This window comes from Astyanax mexicanus, chromosome 8 (genome assembly GCF_023375975.1).
Source record: "Astyanax mexicanus isolate ESR-SI-001 chromosome 8, AstMex3_surface, whole genome shotgun sequence".
Taxonomy (NCBI): Eukaryota; Metazoa; Chordata; class Actinopteri; order Characiformes; family Acestrorhamphidae; genus Astyanax; species Astyanax mexicanus.
In genome coordinates, this window is record NC_064415.1 from 19799445 (window position 1) to 19818261 (window position 18817).

General features: G+C 38.7%; 1 protein-coding gene across 1 annotated transcript in view; it reads left to right on the forward strand.

Annotated features, from left to right (window-relative positions):
- hspa12b (heat shock protein 12B) overlaps positions 1 to 18721 on the forward strand; it is a 29115-nt gene extending 10394 nt beyond the window's left edge. The window contains exons 6-14 of the mRNA XM_049482497.1: positions 384 to 570; positions 761 to 865; positions 2233 to 2349; positions 5372 to 5549; positions 12156 to 12242; positions 14696 to 14800; positions 15958 to 16216; positions 16312 to 16415; positions 17563 to 18721. Coding sequence (XP_049338454.1) covers positions 384 to 570; positions 761 to 865; positions 2233 to 2349; positions 5372 to 5549; positions 12156 to 12242; positions 14696 to 14800; positions 15958 to 16216; positions 16312 to 16415; positions 17563 to 18233 — 1813 coding nt within the window. The 3' untranslated portion in view covers positions 18234 to 18721. The remainder of the gene's footprint in view (positions 1 to 383; positions 571 to 760; positions 866 to 2232; positions 2350 to 5371; positions 5550 to 12155; positions 12243 to 14695; positions 14801 to 15957; positions 16217 to 16311; positions 16416 to 17562) is intronic.
- The last annotated feature ends 96 nt before the right edge of the window (positions 18722 to 18817 follow it).

An 18817-nucleotide genomic window follows, 5' to 3' on the forward strand; every position in this document is an offset into this window, starting at 1 on the left:
TTACAAATAGCTAGTTTGAGATGGATGTCTGCACTGGGCCACACAAAATCATGATTTGGGCAGTCAACTCTCTGCAATGTTTAAGTATCAGGTTTTAGTCCCTACCTGGGTTGCCTGGAACCATGAGGGAGCAGGTAATAAAAAAGTACCCATGTGCAAAATAAGCTAGAAACTTAAGAAGGTATGGTGCCAACAGGTTCCTGTTTATCGGCTCCAGGGAGTCCTAACCTGACCTAAACTGACTGATTGTTGGATCGAATGGTTGCACATCTACTCCTCAGTCCACACTGACCTGTTTTAGCACACCTAGTCTTAAAATATGGTCTGACTCTCCTCAAACTCAAAATTTCCTCATAATTTATCCCATTTTCCAATCTCCACAGGCGCTGGGAGGGTGGGGATCCAGGCGTAGCCAATCAGAAGAGTCCCACCTGCCTGCTGCTGACCCCTGACCTGCGCTTTCACAGTTTTGGCTTTGCAGCCCGAGACAGCTACCATGACCTGGATCCAGAGGAAGCTAGACTCTGGCTCTACTTTGACAAGTTCAAGATGAAGATTCACAGCACCAGTGTGAGATATCACATTAAAATAAGTATATTAACAGCTTCTCTGTATAATTTATAGTTTATTGGGCCTTGGCTTGTTGTAGGTGTCTGCTCACTTGCATCTATTGTAAAGACCCTCTATTGCAATATTCACTGGTAAAAAAAAAGTATTCATCTCAGCAATTGAAAAGTAAGTTTATCCTGCCTTCTTGTAGGACCTCACCATGGTGACGGAGCTGGAGTCAGTGAGTGGACGAAGAGTTCGGGCCATAGAGGTCTTCGCACACGCCTTAAGATTCTTCAGAAAACATGCATTAAAGGTGAAGTACGTTCTCCATTTCACTGCACGGTGGACTCAGCTTAGTGGCTCAGCTTTGGCCCAACCCAGGATCTGAGCACATGACCTAAAGATGAATCACAGATCCAGTGCCTGACTGGATTAATTTAATGCCGACTCATGGAGAGTGAGCAGATACTGTGTACAAGTGTTTACTGCATGGACAGTTTGGGTAAAGCAGTACCCTTTAATTTGTAGCTTAGATACAGATGATAAGAGCTGGGAAAGATGTGTAGGAGTGAGCGTGTGCTGGAGTTTGGTGTATGTCAGAAAGACAGGGAGCAAGTAATGGCTGCAGATTTGGGTGTGTTTGAATTTAGAAGTGGGAGCCTAACCACAACTCCTAACCACAAGAAAAGGTATTTTGACTAAAACAAAATAAAACAAACTAAAATAAAATAAACTTTGTGGTAAAATCAGAACATAAACCACACATACAAAATAATAATATTTGAAATTATAATATAAAAAACTATTAAATTCCACCATATATAGTTAATATTATTATCCTAACATATATCTACTGATCAACAGAGATGGCACAATCAGGTTAAGTTCATTTCAACAACTTTTTTATTAACATATAGTGACTCAAAATGACAAAAATCTGGTTGAGCTAAAGTTGCTCAATAAATGTGACCAGATAAATCTCACTGTTGCTCATATTAGATTGTTTTGTGCAGTTGAATGAAATATAAGGCACTGGAGCTACAAGACTAATGTATTAAACATGTCTTTAAGATTTATAACCCCCAGGTTTACATTACCTAAAATCTAAATCACTACACACTAGGCCTCAAACTTTAGATTTGCTTCACATTGGAAAATTTGATATTGGATAAATAGCTCATATTGGATATTTTCTACAATATATTTTGCAATATTACAAAAATACAGGGATTTCTCACCACATTATGCCAGATACTGATGTATTCAGTTAAAAAAAAATATGATCTGGTAGAAATAATCTGTGTCTGGTAGATATTTATAACTGTGCAAATGTTCTTTTTGTATTAGGCAACAAAAAACATCCAATATTGGATTAAATGTGATGAATATTGTGGCTATTGCACATAAAACAATTCTATTTAAAATTAGCTGTATACTCAATATGATTTTAATTAGGTGTGTGATGATTTAGTCATGCAGTTTATATGATGCTAATTGTAGGCTATGTATGTGCTTTAATTCATTGTTAACTACATAATTGTTGTAGCTTGAAAGCAAAATTAAGACACTGACTGACCACATTTAGAGTGACAGAATGTGTAAAACTGTTATTTTACATCAAATATGATTTTAAATTGTATCTGTCTGTGTGTGTGTGTGTGTGTGTGTGTGTGTTTGCAGGAGGTAAAGGACCAGTCCTCGTCAGTGCTAGAAGGGAATGACGTGAGATGGGTCATCACCGTTCCAGCTGTGTGGAGACAACCAGCCAAACAGTTCATGAGAGAAGCTGCGTACCTGGTAATATACTGCAGCTGAAGCCACGCCCACTTTCTGCCTGTGTATAAAATCATATTGACACAATTATAAATCATATAGGAAAGGCATGCAAACCACATTGTTTCCATCAGTGTCACACACACACACACACACACGCACACAGGCTAAGATGACGTTATTCATCCAAAGCCCCGGGTACAGTCAAGGCTTCAGGAAATGTGTGTGTGTGGAAAGGAATGCTTTGGCCTAATCACTCCACACATCAATGGGAATGTGGAGAGGGTGTGTTTGTGGAGAGGCCACTATGACACAGCATCCATCATGTTTGGTGGTGTAAATGTTTGGTAACACTTTACTTGGATGGTCCATTTTATGGCCTTGTTGATGCTCAACTCACATTCAACTAACAACTGAATGTCCATTCAATTTTTACTTAACCCTATGTTGAATGTAAATGATTCAAAATAGAACCTAACCCTACACCTAACCCTAACCTTAACCCTTAATCAACCATAAAATCTAACCCTAAACCCAATCCTAAAATATTAAGATAAGCGTTTGGGTTAGAGTTGAATGTAGGGTTATATTCAATAGAGAATCATTTACTTTCACCTTTTAGTTCATTTGCATTTAATAGACATGTAGTTGAATGTTAGTTGAATGTGAGTTGAGCATCAAAGAGGCCATCAAATGGACCATCCAAGTAAAGTATTACCAAATGTTTTTTTTTTTTTTTGAAAATCACTCATTTTCAGACTTTTTCCCACAAATTACACACTGTGAAAATATGCACATTCATACCATGTAGCTTGAAGGATAATGGGTCAAGCTAAGCAATACTTGAACCTAAAAGTGCTCTTAGTACAGATCAGGTTTTGACTATTGCATCATGTGGGGAGACTCTCCCTACCTGTTCAATTTTTACTTAGTAGGCCAAAAAGGTTACATCAGTATTTTAAAGCTACTATGGAAAGCCAGAGAAAATATTGCTTAGTTATTGAGAAGTGTAGTTATTATCTGAAATCTTACATTTTTTTAATTACTACCAAAAAAAGTATTAGCTTCCATCAGACGTCATTTAGTGAAGTATTGAGGAACTGAATGTGGGCCCACGTACAAGCCCTTCCACTTATAGTATTTGTACACTCATCGCCTTCCTCCCTGCACTGGATATCCTTTTACCCAGTTAGATTTGATAATGACTCTGGTAGGGTGGTTCTTCCCTGCTCTCCTTAGGTCTATAGCAGGTTGGAGAGGGGCGTTTTTTCCTCCTGCGGGTGTCACTGAGTTTGAACAATGCTTGAGACCGGCACACAAACACAGGAAACCACTCCTGCTCCCGCCAAAAGAAAGAGAGAGGGATCGAGAGGGAGGGGAGGCAGAGAAAAACACAGCAGCGTGGTCCTCTCAGGCAGTTCAATAAATGCTCAGGTTTCACATGAAGCCTTCTGAAGCTGTAGTTAATTTATTTATTCATTCATTATTCACTTACTGTCCCACAGGGAGAAGCCATAGTAGATTGACAAAGACTTGATTTAGTTAATTGTGGATGTTCTTATTGCATAATAGCAAGAACCATAGCAAGTAAATCTATTAAAGCACATACACTGACATGACATAGGTCAGGAATTAGTATCTACTCAGTGATCACATCCTATGAAAGCTAAAGAATGCTGCACTGACCTGTGGGAATTGTGTATGGGGTCTCCTGCACTGTCATCACTTGTCTGTTTGCATGTGGTAACAATCATTAGCACCCACTGCACTGTCCACTGTGGGTGGTAATGCCTTCAAAGAAGTATTTATAGAAGAATGAATGGCCTCACTTAAACTCTGATAATTCATGTCAACTTCACATCAATGACGTCAATTTGGCCTCATTTAGTACTAATGGGGATGGTGCACATATCACATGAGCCAAACACGGGACAGACAAGCATGGATACAATAAAACAGGTTTATCAAATGAGGGATTAAACAGATAAGAGTAACTACAGCGAGGAAGAGCAAAGAGCAAAATGGCAGCGTATATTACATGAGAGGTCCAAAACAGAGCAAGAGATCAAGGCAAAGGCACAATGAAAAAAACTAAGCAAGAAGAAGCTAATTAATAAAGGGCTAGGCTAAAGGCAATGGTCAAAGGCAAAATGGGTCAGCAACAAAAAAATCAATAAATATAAAAGAAGCGCTATATAAAAATAGGTTTAATACCGGGCGATTGGTAAGTGGAAGTTAGGTCAATTCATAGTCCAGAGTCCAGGTGTGTAATCAGTAGGAGGGGGAATGGGAACGCTGAAGAGTAATGTGATCAAGTCAATCCAGGGGACTGAGTGCAGGTGCATTATGGGAATTATGGGAGTCCGTGGCATGTACATACATAGTGACAGCACTGACAGCACAATGGTGCTGAAATCCAGATTGAGAGATGTGTCCTCCAATTGTCTGTATGTTTTTTCACCAGGGCTTCTCTCCAGGAACCCAAACTGTAGATTTAACAGATACTGTACATTCTTCCCTGTTCTTTTTTTTATAATGCTATCTGGTACAGGCTTCTATTGGCTAATGTTTTAGAGCTGGGGATTCAATGCTTTCCTTTGAGAACATTGGCTGCATAGTGACGCTGTATTGGTGGCAGTCTGAAAAGAGATCATGACTGAATTCAAATGTATCAGAGGAGGCATGTGCTTGTCCTTATTCTCTTAAAGCTGGAAGCATTGCAGATGATAAGTTGGAGTTGTATTGATTGGATGGGTTAATTGTCTTAGCTATAAAGAGGAGAAAATTGAGTTAAAATAAAAATAAATAAATAAATAAGAAGGAAAATCTGTTACCGAACACTTGAATGTATGGAAAGGTGGTCTTGTGACCCTTGTTACAGATGAGCACATGGTCCCACAGTGTATTTATAGTAGTTGGCCACTGTTTAACAGTGCTGCTACTGAAGGTTTCTGTCAAATAAACTAAACAAGATGGAGGTTAAAAGGTTGAAACACTCATCCACCCCTCCATTATCTCTCGTTTCCACTTTTCTTTCTCTCTGCAGGCAGGTCTGGTGTCTCCAGACTCTCCAGAGCAGCTGCTTATTGCTCTTGAACCTGAAGCCGCCTCAATTTACTGCAGGAAGCTCCGCCTTCACCAGGTCATTGACCTCAGCCAGCGACCAATAACCAATGGCCTGGACCTGGATGGGTCCCGCCCCTTCGACTCCAGCTTCAGGCAAGGTAATGGAACTCGCTTTGTTTCCTCAGTACCATTCTTTCCCTCCAAGTTGCTGTTTGCCTGATAATGATAAACATGATTATACTGTACAAGTAGAGCTCTGGGCAGAACTCCAGTATAGCAGAGTGCTTCGCTTTTCTACATTAACATTAAATGTGAAACATCTCCAGGGTCTGGGGAATAAAGCTGGGCTTTCATCTTTCAGTGAGGTTTGTGGTTTTATAGAGGAACTATTGTGTCCTGCTTTGGTGTATGAGTGTGTGTTTGTGTGTGTGTGTGAGATAGTGTGTGTTTCTGTGTATAGGGGTAGATGTAGAATCAGATAGAGCTTGAGGGGGTCTAATCAAAGGGGTATGGTGAAACAGCATGTGGTTTGGGTTAGTAGAGAGCAAGCAAGAGTGAGAGAGTGAGAGAGAGTGAATGAGGGGTCTCTTTTTTTTTACTCATAACCCCTGAGGTCAGAACACTGAAATAAGCCACCACCAGTGTCTGTCAAAAGACAATATATTACCCATTGTTTGTTTAATCTCTCCAAAACCAGAAAAGCCATCATTCATTCTAGCTTTCTAGGTCTATGTATGGTAGAGCTACATCTGAAGCATGTGGTCATTTCACACAGACAATAATTTTTATATAGAAAAGACCATAAAATCCACTTACTCAAAGCAAACTTGGACAGATGCTGAAACACCTTCCCACTGACCTCTATCATCATTGTGTTTTTTCAGGTCCCAAATTTTTTTGAGACAAAGTTTTTTAGGGTCCCAAATTTTTCGGTGACAGTTTTTTCAGGTCCCAAAATTCTTTGATAACGAAGTTTTTTTGGGTCCCAACATTTTTTGGTGACAAAGTTTTTTCAGGTCCCTAAATGTTTTGGTGACAAAGTTTTTTCGTGTCCCAAAATGTTTTGGTAACGAAGTTTTTTTGGGTCCCAAAATGTTTTGAGACAAAGATTTTTAGGTTCCCAAAATTGATGATAGTTAACCATCTACTAAATTCTAATGCAAACATATTCTAAATAGCACAAAAAGGAAAATACAAAAATTAGAAATGTAATGAAATACAATGGCATGCTAAAAGTCATGGAAGCTAAAGGATGCTGCACAGACCTGCGATATAAACATGTTTGATTTCCTGCATTAAATGTGGATATGATTTCTGCTAAAGTCACTTGTCTGATTGCATGGACAGTTTCAGCCAGACACTGCCGGTCACAATCAGTACAAAAGGTTGTTCACCAATATAAGGAACAACAGTTTAAGCATCTAGAGAGTTAATATGCTTTGTTATGAGTCTACTGTATATACAACAATTGCTTTTGTTAAGAAATCAGGGTTGAGAGATGCTTGGGTTTACTAAGCTCCCTCCCACTGTTGGGCCCCTGAGTACGGCCCTTAAACCTTTTTGCTGCAGAGGCATGGTAGAATGATATGGACCCTGTATTCTGACCCCAGCTGTCAATTCTGGCATATGTGTATAATATACAATAATATATACCAATATTTAAGAATGTACAAATATAAGAAATTTAGAAAAAAAAATCTATAGAGGATTCCATTAACTGTTCATAATACAGACAGACTCACAAACCCATATATTTATGATGTAATACATTTAAACATTAGGTACCGCATTCAAATAAGAGTACTCATATGAAGGGAATTCATTGTTTATTAAGACATGTATTAATAGTCATAAATTATGTAAGTAATAAATGCTTTAAAAATCAAGAATAACTTGTTAAAACAAAAGTGAAATATTAATGCCTAGTGTCAGCTAGGATACTGAAAATCCTAGGTTACTAATATAGAATTGCAATTTAATCATTTAATATGTTCAATATGTTTAACACCACATTATCATTACTGATTAAATTATGAATGAATTAATCTGTGTAGTTTAATGATTAAACCTATTAACAAATATGGCCAAATATGGACAAATAGTGCCAAGTTCAATGCTGACTGACTGATCACCATTGCTCTTTCTGTTTTAACTTTGTTTATGGTTATTTTAAAATATTTATAGCCCAATTACTAAATATTACTAAGTTCCTTTATACACTATTTATAAACTCTTTATATGGGTAGTCTTATTTTAAAGTGGTACTAAACACTTCCAATGCTAAACAATTTTATTATTGTTGCAGGATAATAAGAGCATAGTGAAAATGAGACCGACATTCTGAAGTCTTGTATGTAATCTATATACATTTTTGTGTCTACCATGGCTCTTTGTCTTCTTTACTCTTTTTTTTTTTGAAGAACCCCAGCAAGGAACACGCACAGACAAAAGACCTACACACTTATCACTATGCACAGCAACCCCACACACATATGCACACTCTATAATTGGAACAAGGTGCTGCTGGACCGTGTTCTCAGTGTCTCTTGGCCTGTTCAGTCAAACATTTTATACATGCCTTTTTTCTTGTCCTGTTGTTTCTTCCTGTTTCTCTTCTATTTTTCTTTTAAAAAAGGTTAGCATTTGACTGACAGCTCGCTGGTCTTTCATCTCCCAAAACCTGTTTGACACTGAAATCCTTCCAAACTCTCAGATCTGAGAAGCGTTTCTCTGGAGCTGTCTGTCACAGCCAAGCCGACTCACGCTAACCTGCACCAAACAGCCAGCCGACTGTCTGAAAGCAGATACTGCACGATTTTCCACCTTCCAGCAGCACTGTAACATCCAGCACAATCCACATTATGAGTAATTGCACACTCAGGAAGGGGCATTCTGGCTCGTCCAAAAAATCACCATGTTACCATGACCACATCTATCGTAAATGTTTTTTTCTTTTGCATCACAAAGCGATGGAGCTCTGGCCTCCAGAGTGAGATTTTCCAGTTGAAAGACCGCTTTTGATTTTTATGATGTGTCATGAAGATATAAACACTGTAAATGCTTTGGAAGGGATTTTATCTCAACTTAGCTCTATTTCTGTGATGAAAGGGTATAAAATGTGATAAAATCTTGTAGAATCAGGGATGAAGGAAGAACCAACAAGCGTGCAAGATTTCTGCTTGTATTTTAGAAATGAAATATATGAATATTTTTTAACTTAAATTTCTGGCAACCAAACTATTTGGCGTCTGAAAATGGCTTTTTTTAACATAGTGAGAGAGTGTGAACTTGAATTGTGTTAAAATGATCCGGTTAAGAAAGATGATGCTGTGCCATAGGATCTTTATAAACTTAAAAAATAACATGACACTGATATGCCAAATCTCATGAGGCAGGAAATATCATAATGTCCCATGACTTGTGTCATGTTCCTTCGAAGCTAAATAATCTCCTGCATTGAATGTGGATGTGATTTCTGCCAGAGTGACTTGTCTTTTTTCAGGGACAATTCTAGCTAGGCACCGCCAGTCACAATCAGTACCACTCACTCTGCTGTTCACTGAGGGTAGTAATGCCATCTATGATACACAGCTCTGGAAAAAAATATGAAACCACTTAAAAATGACAGGTTTCTTTGATTTTACCAAATTGAAAACCTCTGGAATATAACCAAGAAGAAGAGAAATCAAACCAAGCTGAACTGCTTAATGTTTTGGACCAGGAGTGGCATATATTTATCCAAAATCAGTGTGTAAGACTGGTGGAGGAGAACATGCCAAGATGCATAAAAACAGTGATTGAAACCAGGGTTTTCCACCAAATATTGAACTTGTACAACTTTTTGAAAGCTTATTTCAGCCATTTCTCTTTTTTTCAAATAAATGCTCTAAATTACAATATTTTTATTTGGAATTTGGGAGAAATGCTGTCTGTAGTTTATAGAATAAAACAGCAATGCTCATTTTACTCAAACATATACCTATAAATAGCAAAATCAGAGAAACTGATTCAGAAAATGAAGTGGTCTTTTAATGTTTTCCAGAGCTGAATGTTAGATAAAATTTACAAGGTGATACAAATGCAGAGATATGTACTAAATATATAAATAGAAATTATGTATACTAAATTTAAACTATAGAAAAAATGAAACAGTGTGTATTGTAGGAATAGGTAGTTACAAATGTAAAGTGCAAAATGTGCAAGAGTCATAATTCTTGTTAACCATGTAAAAGGTAGTATAATCATTTTGATTAGTAATATTTGTTAGCACTTCATGATTCATTTACATAGTGCTATCCCATGACTTTTTGCAGGTCAGTGTAATTTAAGCCAAAATGTAAGGTTGGAATGTCATATAAGAACCGATTTTTATACCATCAAAAACTTTTCATATAACATTACTTTATAATAACTTGAGTAAAATGTTTTATAAGAACCGAAAAGTGCTTCTGGAGCATTGCTCCAAGTAATCCATTTGAAAGCACCTTTATTTAAAACTGTAATGCCAACACACACACACACACACACACAAACACACACACTTGTGTGTCCTCTGATATTACAGTTAAGCCATCGCTCAACCTCACAGCTTTCCTCAGCAAATCGACCCCGGTGACGTCAGCCAGGCTTGGAAGTTGCTGCTTCCAAGTTGATTCTTTTTTTTTTCTTCTTCTCTTTTTCTCCTCTAATGCTGTTTCATACTGTAAATGGTTTCCAGACCAGGCCTGGAATCACAGTACTGAAGCGTACAGGCTTTCCTGCTCTGAAAACCTGGCACACACAGCGAGGATTTGTGGACACTTGATTGCACAAGGTTTACTAGGTTCACTCTGGTCTTACAGAAAACAAGCCCTCGAGTGGGCAGACTATTACTGAACACATGAGATCCATGAGTAATAACTGTCTAGTGAATGAATCATTCATCTTTACTCATCTTTAGGTCTGCATAGTGGGGCGCATGAGAAGATGTGTAGAAATAGCAAAAAATGTCAGTGGCTTTAGCTGAGTCAAAATGAACAGAAGAGATCCCCCTGAAATTGTTACAGTTGGTATATACACTGAAATGCCAAAAGTCATGGGATGGCAGTATGTCTCCTAGCTTTGCCAAACATTCAGTACAGTTAACTACCAGATCAGGATCATTCCTCACTATCTTTAAAAAACTCCTGAATCAGAGCTCTTCAAAGAGCACTTACTCTCCTAACACCTCTAACACAAACTACTTCTAACCTCATTTCCTACTTCCCCTCCTTCACTCCTCTAACTCTCTGTAACTTTAATTTCCACACTCTTCCACAAAACCTTAGACCAAAAAAAGCATCTACGAAAGGTAATGTAATTTCATGTAAATTGATAAACTTGATTAAAGTGTTATCTCAGGGAAATTGCAAGGGTATAAGTTGTGAGGTGCTATTGTGTGAGTGTGGTTGAACACTGGCTAATAAGCTCATAATGACAAAGCTATGCAAATTATCAGAGTTCGAGTGAGGGCTGATTAGTGGGTTCCAAAATATGGTCATTCACCATTCCTCAATCCACAGTATCATGTTATACACATCATAATAATACATTATAGTAGGCATTACCACCCACAGTGGACAGGGTGGTGGGTTGTAATGATCGTGACTGGTGGTGTTTGGCTAGAATTGTCCATGCGAATAGACTGTAGCAACTCTACCAGAAATCACATCCACATTCAATACAGGAGGCCCTACATGCATATCCCACAAATCAGTGCAGCATTCTTAAGCTTCAGTGGGACATGACAAAAGTCATGCGACACTACACTAGTAACTTGTCAAGGTAAAAAACAGGAATGACAGAAGACATGTGTGGAATGTGTTGTTTTACAGTGTCAATAACAGAATAGATGGTGTAAATAACAGAATGGATGGATGGATGGATGGATGGATAGATAGATTTGGCAATGGCAAAAGTCATGGGACACAATACACATTTCCCTGTCCTCTGTGCCGTGACTTTTATCGTATCAGTGCAGAGCCAGCATTGACTGAGGAAACACTTTGTTTTACAGCAACAATAAAAGAAAGAGCTCCATCTGGAGTAAAGACAGCTACAACTATTCTTAGTCCAATTGTTTTTTTTTATAGCAAGGACTGAGAGTGGCTGCCAGATGCATAGGACATTCAATTTCCTACTATCTGGGTGGTTAACATTCCTTAATCCAGAATGTCACAGCATACTGGGAATAAGACATTACCACCCACGGTGGACAGCACAGTGGGTGGTAATGATTGTGACTGGTAGCATCTGGCTAAAATTATCCATGTGAACAGACATGTGATGTGACTCTGGCAGACTCTGCTTATCCTACAGGACAGTGATGCTAGTACCTCATCAGTGTATATACAGCAGTGACTGAAGAAGTTCTTTGTTTTATGGCGACAATAAAAGGAGAGAAAATGCTCCATCTGAAATAAAGGCAGCTACAACCATAAGAATGAGAACAAGATCATTCCTACTCCACTAGGTCACCACAGACTGTAAAACACTGTAATACAAAGGCACACGCTGCTTCCAAAGCCAATGGCTGTACAGGAGAGTGTGTCTGTTAGAGACAAAAGGCTTGTGTTCATTTTAGTGTAGGGTTTGTTATTGTTTCAGAACCCCATCTCCTCTTACTTGGTGCTGTAATGTGGTTTTTGTTAATGCAGGCCATGTGCTGGTGATTAGTATTGATGGTTCTCAGATTAAAGTCGACGTGTGTGTGTGTGTGTGCGTGTGTGTGTGTGTGTGTGTTGCAGCACGCGAGCAGCTTCGCAGGGCCAGACACAGCCGAACATTCCTAGTGGAGAGTGGAACTGGAGAACTGTGGTCTGAGATGCAGACAGGTAAAGAAACTCACAGTACACACAAATACACAGAAAGAAGCAGGAAAGAAAATATAAATTTATATATATATATTAGTATCACACTATTTTGTTTTCCAATACTGTATGGATTTTTATAATCATAGTATTGATTTTTTTTTATTATTTTAATTGTTTTGTGTTGTGTTTACCGTGTTGTTAGAACATGTTGGATAAAAAGTCAATTATTATTATTTTACTTATTTTACGCTTAGTTAAATAAGATATATGTTAGGGGCTCAGAGTGGGATATCGCTAGTTAGAATCCTATTTATGTAGCTTGCCATCAGCCACTGGAGCCATGAAAGAGCACAACTGGCCTTGCTCTCTCTCTCTCTCCCCACATCATTTCAAGCCCATTGGTCACATATGGAGTATTAGGGCTGGGCAGGGTCTTTTCAGGCCAGGTTTATTTGCAGGCTTTGTGAGAGGCAGGCTATGATTACAGAGGGAATGTGGTGTTTGCTTATTTACAAAGCCAATGAGCAGAACTGTAACCAGACCTGAGAAAGAGCTTGACATTATTACAACCAACACAAATCAGCCAGCCAAAACATGATTATTTCAACATGATATCAAACCAAAGCCAAAGCAAGCCTTAATCAGACTTCAACATCACTCTCTTACACACACACACTCACCGATGCTCACACTGAGGCCATTACAATAAATTACACAATCATTCCTGATGGAGGTAAAGTTTGAGGAGCAGTGTTTTGTGCTGCTTGGGTGCTGCAGTGGAGTTTATTGTTTTGTTGAGATTAGAAAGTTAAAAGTTAAAATTAGAAAGAGATTAGACAAACAACATCAGTACATCATTTCAAAATGTAGTTGATGAGTTTTTATTATAAATTCAATGTTTTTTTGTGCAAATATTTATTTTTTCTTTATTAAGATAAATTATTGTAGCTATATTGAATTTTTACTTTTTACTTTATTGGACCATACTTTCATTTAAATGTTACAGTTCCATATTAATTCAAATGCTTATTATATTTTCTTTATATTAACTTACTATCATTACTAATATTTTTGCTTTTCTATGTAACTTTAATTGACTTTAATTAATTATTATTTTATTATTGCATTACTATAAACTTGTTTTTTTACGGATTCTCTAAGTTGTGTTTTATGTATTTTTTAAGAGCATAATTAATATCAATAATTTACCACACTGTTAATCTTTTTACTGTTTTTTTAGATCAATTCAAAAGAGTTTTATTTATTTGTTGCCCAGATTTGGTCCTCATTTCTCCTGATTCATCCTGATTTTTGGTCTCATTGTGGTTTGCTTTATATTTAGTCCACATGTTGAAATAGGACAGCAACAGACTCCAGATGCAAAACTGGACCATTTGTTTGATCTGTTGTGTGAGAGCTAATGTGAGAGTTACACTAAATGTTCATGTTTGTAGACATGTCATTTTATGAGTGGATTTAGCTGTTTTAAGTTGCACCCATTGCTGACACAGATCTGCAAATGCACACACAGAGTTTGTCTAATCCCTGACAAAATAATAGGTGTATTTGGAGCAGATGAACATTAATCTATTAATAGTGTGGCTAATATTAGTTGGGGGTGAATGGGCAGAAATAAAGCCCCTCAGCATTGAGCTGTAAAGCAGTGAAACTGTTTTCCTCGCACTTTAATAGTGTTGGAATTACCCATGCCACTGGATTTCTAACTTCTTAAAATCATTTCTTTTTCTAGACACTATGAGCACAATCCAGATGGTCTGTGTTGTCTAAATTGTGCAACATAGAGATTAAATTTAAGTTCTATACATTTTTTAAAGATAATTCTTTTTACAATTTCCTTTTTCTTTTTTCAGTCCAGGCAGTTTTCAGTGAACCTGTGTATCTACAGTCACTGGTTGTTCACAGGAAATGCTTAAATGTCAATAAAAACTTCCAAATATTTTGACGGGCAGCAAACATACTACTGAATTAAAGCTAATATTTAGCTTATGATATGTTATCTCTGTATTTATATAAAATCCAATGTGCTTATACACAGAATCAAAACAATCAAATTCATCCCTGTCCAAGTATTTATGGACTGCCCTGGGATTGGTTGGACCTGCCGTGCACATTAGAGTAAGCCTCTCGTAGTTGAGTAATCAGTCGTATGTTATTACTGGCTGGAGATGCTGTATGCATGGCCTTGTGTGTGCTTTTGTGTTTTAAAGCATGCTGCTCGCTGCCAGCCTCGCTGAGGAGGTCCAGGGTCAAAATAATCAGTTCTTCAGGTCCAGATGTTTCCTGAGAGGGAGAGAGGGGGAGAGGGAGGGAGGAGACAAAGAGCAGGAATAGAATAGTACAAAATTAAGGCTGGTTTAATTCACGTTCATACCTGGTGCTGAAAGTGTTTTATTTTGGTGAAGCCTTACTGAAATGTTGTACCATGAAAAACGTGTGTGTGTGTGTGTTTGCAGGTGATAAGTACATCGTGGCAGACTGTGGAGGAGGGACAGTGGATCTGACTGTGCATCAGATTGAACAGCCTCAGGGGACACTAAAGGAGCTGTACAAAGCTTCAGGTGAATGGACTGAACATCAGCCAACATCCATGATTTGTGTCTGATACCTTTTACATGTGCTGTGTAAAGGCCTGCCAAAAACAAGCATTCGAGAAGAAGAAGTGGAGCTTTAAAACAACCGAAAACATGTTAAGCTGAAAGAACCTTAGATACTCTATGGGACAGGTTGCCAAACTAGGATTACCAGGCTGAAGTGACTCAAATCAGATTTTTTTTAATATATTTTTTTTAAATTCAGATTTTAGTCACTTTCATATGTCGTCCTAATATCCTAATATCCTACATATCCAATCCATGGACAAGTGACGTGAATGTAATGGTCAAATCAGAATATTCATGCGTCTTTTTGCTTTTATGCATGCACTACGTGCTTCTCTCTCGTACCCAGACATCTCTTGGTGCAGCTGTGCAGCTATAGCAAACCACCTGGCCTTTCTTCGCCTACTTGACCAAAACGACCAGTAGAGTCATTAATGTAGCTTGACGTTGCATATAGACTCACAAGGATTCTTCAGAGCAGATAAATCTGTTTAATGCCATGCATGTATAAAAGGAGCATAAAGCCCCCAGCATGGAGCCAGTATGGAGCAGTGGAACTGCGTTCTCTAGAATCTAGAATGATGGTGCTCCATCCAGTACCCTATTTGGGATTAATTGGAGATGAGCTGACCTTCCACTTATTCAATCTCTGCAGCAATGCTGGCAGTACTCGTGCATCTATTTGTTAAAGCAAACCTCTGGATATTACACTGAACACATGGACTCACCATTTTTTTTTTGGTTGACCCTGTGGAGGAGTGCTGTATGGCCTTGGCCATCATGCTGTGCCTTAGTTTTAGGGTGTTAGCGAACTTCTTATAGCCTAGGCCATCTTTACAGAGAGCAATAATTATATTTATTACATCCTTAGAGAGTTCTTTGCCATGAGGTGCCATGTAAAATATCCAGTGGCCAGTATATGAGAGAATTGTACCCCTACAGCTAATTGGGTACTCACTTTTGTTGCCAGTGGTTTAGACATTAATGGCTGTAAGTTGAGTTATTTTAAGGACATGGCAAATTTATCCAAACTGTACTACATTGTATCAAAGTGTCATATCTTCATTGTTGTCCCATGAAAACATGTAATAAAATATTTACCAAAAAACTTTTTTTAGGAGGTCCCTATGGAGCAGTAGGTGTAGACCTGGCATTTGAAGCCATGCTGTGTCAGATATTTGGGGCTGACTTCATTGAAACCTTTAAAGTAAAGCGTCCGGCTGCCTGGGTGGATCTGACCATCGCTTTTGAGGCCCGGAAGCGCACAGCATCTCCTGGCAGAGCCAGTGCACTCAACATCTCCCTGCCCTTCTCCTTCATCGACTTCTACAAGAGACACTGTGGACAGAGCGTGGAGACAGCACTGCGCAAGAGCAAGTACGGCTGAGCAGAGAGATGGGGAACAGGGTTATTTTCTACAGTACTTACAAGTGTTTTGGTCATTAATCGAGACTCCTGCATCTCTTTCACAGTATGAACATAGTAAAATGGTCTTCACAAGGGATGCTGAGGCTCACTACAGAGGCTATGAATGAGCTGTTCCAGCCGACCATCAGCAATATCATCAAACACATCGGTGAGGCACACGTCATTGAATATGCAACGTATGAGATGAAACAGTTTGACTACTGTGGAAGGCAAAAGAAATCTTGGGCTCGAGTTCAGAGTAGTGTTCATCATTAAGGCCATCAGTTTCACCCTGATTTCAGTTGTGTCGTGTGGACAGGGAAAATTGAGCTTTATGAAAATGCTAATGTACCAACACACAAATTGTTCCTGGTTGAATCTCATAATCCTGTTAGTAGGTTAATGTCTCTTTTTGAGGTACTACTTTTAGGGGCCAAACCTTACCCTAACCATTCGCAGCAAAGGCTCCTATAATAAAAATGATTGAAGCAGGGGAAGGCTTGTAAGAAGAGAGCATTTTCAGGTAGCCTCATAGCAAAGCCAGGTTAGAAAAGTGAAGACCAAGTGGAGGTATGGAAGAGCAGGAAAACTTTGAGAGAACTGCTTGTAGGAATGCTAATGGGGATGCACAATGATATGATAATTATATTGGTATTGGATGACAATCCAAAGCAACCAAAACACTATGACCACCATTCTGATTTTTTTTTTCAGAATCATTAACATCAGGCCAATGCCTTGATTTGGCAGATATTTCAAACCAGTAATTTCTGCAGTACTTACCGTAAGCCGAAAAAGAACAAATTAACACTTAAATGCCTGGATGTTTCATTTGATTCTAAAGTTATAGCGGGGTGTCTTAGTCTCTCTGTAAGTTGTGTTTATACTGGCATTGATAGATATATACGTGTGATATCGGTGTATCCCTAATTGCTAGTATGATACATAGAAAGAAAAAAAAATATCCCTCCAGGAAGTTTTAGAGTATTCTGAAGTTGTGGTGCACTGTTCTACTGTGCATTAACATCAACTGAACTTTATCATATCTACACTTTTGCTTTAGGACTTTTTACTGTTTATAGTCACCAAGCAAGTCACAATACATTTTTCTGTGCAGCGTCTCAAACTTTTACATACCACATGTATAAATATTTTTTAAATCTAAGTTTAGTTTCCCCCCTTAGATTTCCCTAAAAATCAGATATCGCTCCATTGATGCTGCAGTGTTCTGGCCCTTACTCTCCACCTTTTTCCTCTTGAAAATACAATGAGTGACTTCTTGGACACTTACATAAACCTTTATCTTTTCTAAACAGAGAACCTGATGCAAAAAGAGGAAGTTAAGGGTGTGCGCTTCCTGTTCTTAGTGGGCGGCTTCGCCGAGTCTCCCATGCTTCAGCGAGCCGTGCAGAACGCGCTGGGCCAACACTGCCGCATCATCATTCCGCAGGACGTGGGCCTAACTATCCTGAAGGGGGCGGTGCTCTTCGGATTAGACCCCACCGTAGTGCGCGTTCGCCGCTGCCCGCTGACCTACGGCGTGGGGGTCCTGAACCGCTTCGTGGAAGGACATCACCCTCGAGACAAACTGCTCATCAAGGATGGGCGTGAATGGTGCACCGACATTCTGGATCGCTTTGTTTCCGTCGACCAATCAGTGGCACTGGGCGAGGTGGTTAGGAGAAGCTACACCCCTGCGAGGGTGGGGCAAAGGAAGATCATCATTAACATCTACTGCAGCTCCACTGATGATGTGGTGTACATTACAGATCCTGGGGTTAGGAAGTGCGGCGCTATAACCTTGGACCTTCCTGAACCTGGTGCAGTGGCAGCTAGCAGCAGCAGCACTAACGGTAACGGAGCCGCGTTTGAGCGCAGGGAGATAAGAGCCACCATGCAGTTCGGAGACACAGAGATTAAAGTTACAGCTGTAGATGTGCTGACGGGGAGACAGGTGCGGGCTTCTATTGACTTCCTGTCCAACTGACCTGACAACTGACTTATGGGACAGAAAACTCAAAAAGGGACAAGAACTGTTTAAAGGACTGATATGGCGCTCATCCAATCTCTGAACTGAAATTTTGTTTTATTATAAGAAGCACTATAAATATATTTTTCTAAGCAAATTACTTCAATACTGAGAAGGATGTATGCCCTACATGACCAAAACTGGTATGTAGGTAGAACTTTTTTTGACCTATGGATGTTGGAGGTGCCACCTAGTGGTTGAGGGTCAAACTGCTTGTTTTAAAATGCAAAAAAGGAACAGATTTTCAGATTTTAAAGGGGGGAAAGCTGGATTGTTCATTTTACATAAACTGGGATTACAGGCACAAATATATTTATATAGTATTAGATTTTTGATAACATTTTAATTGTAATGATTTCAGTAGAAGTACATAAACATATGCTATGCATTAATTTTAAATATGTACCCAATGCAACTTATAAATGCACAATTAAATCTCTTTTCTATTCTTGTATTCAGCACATTTCTGGCAGCACATTATAAAACATTATTATATTCTAAATGCCAACAGTAACAATGCTGCAAACCAACTTGCCTGCTCA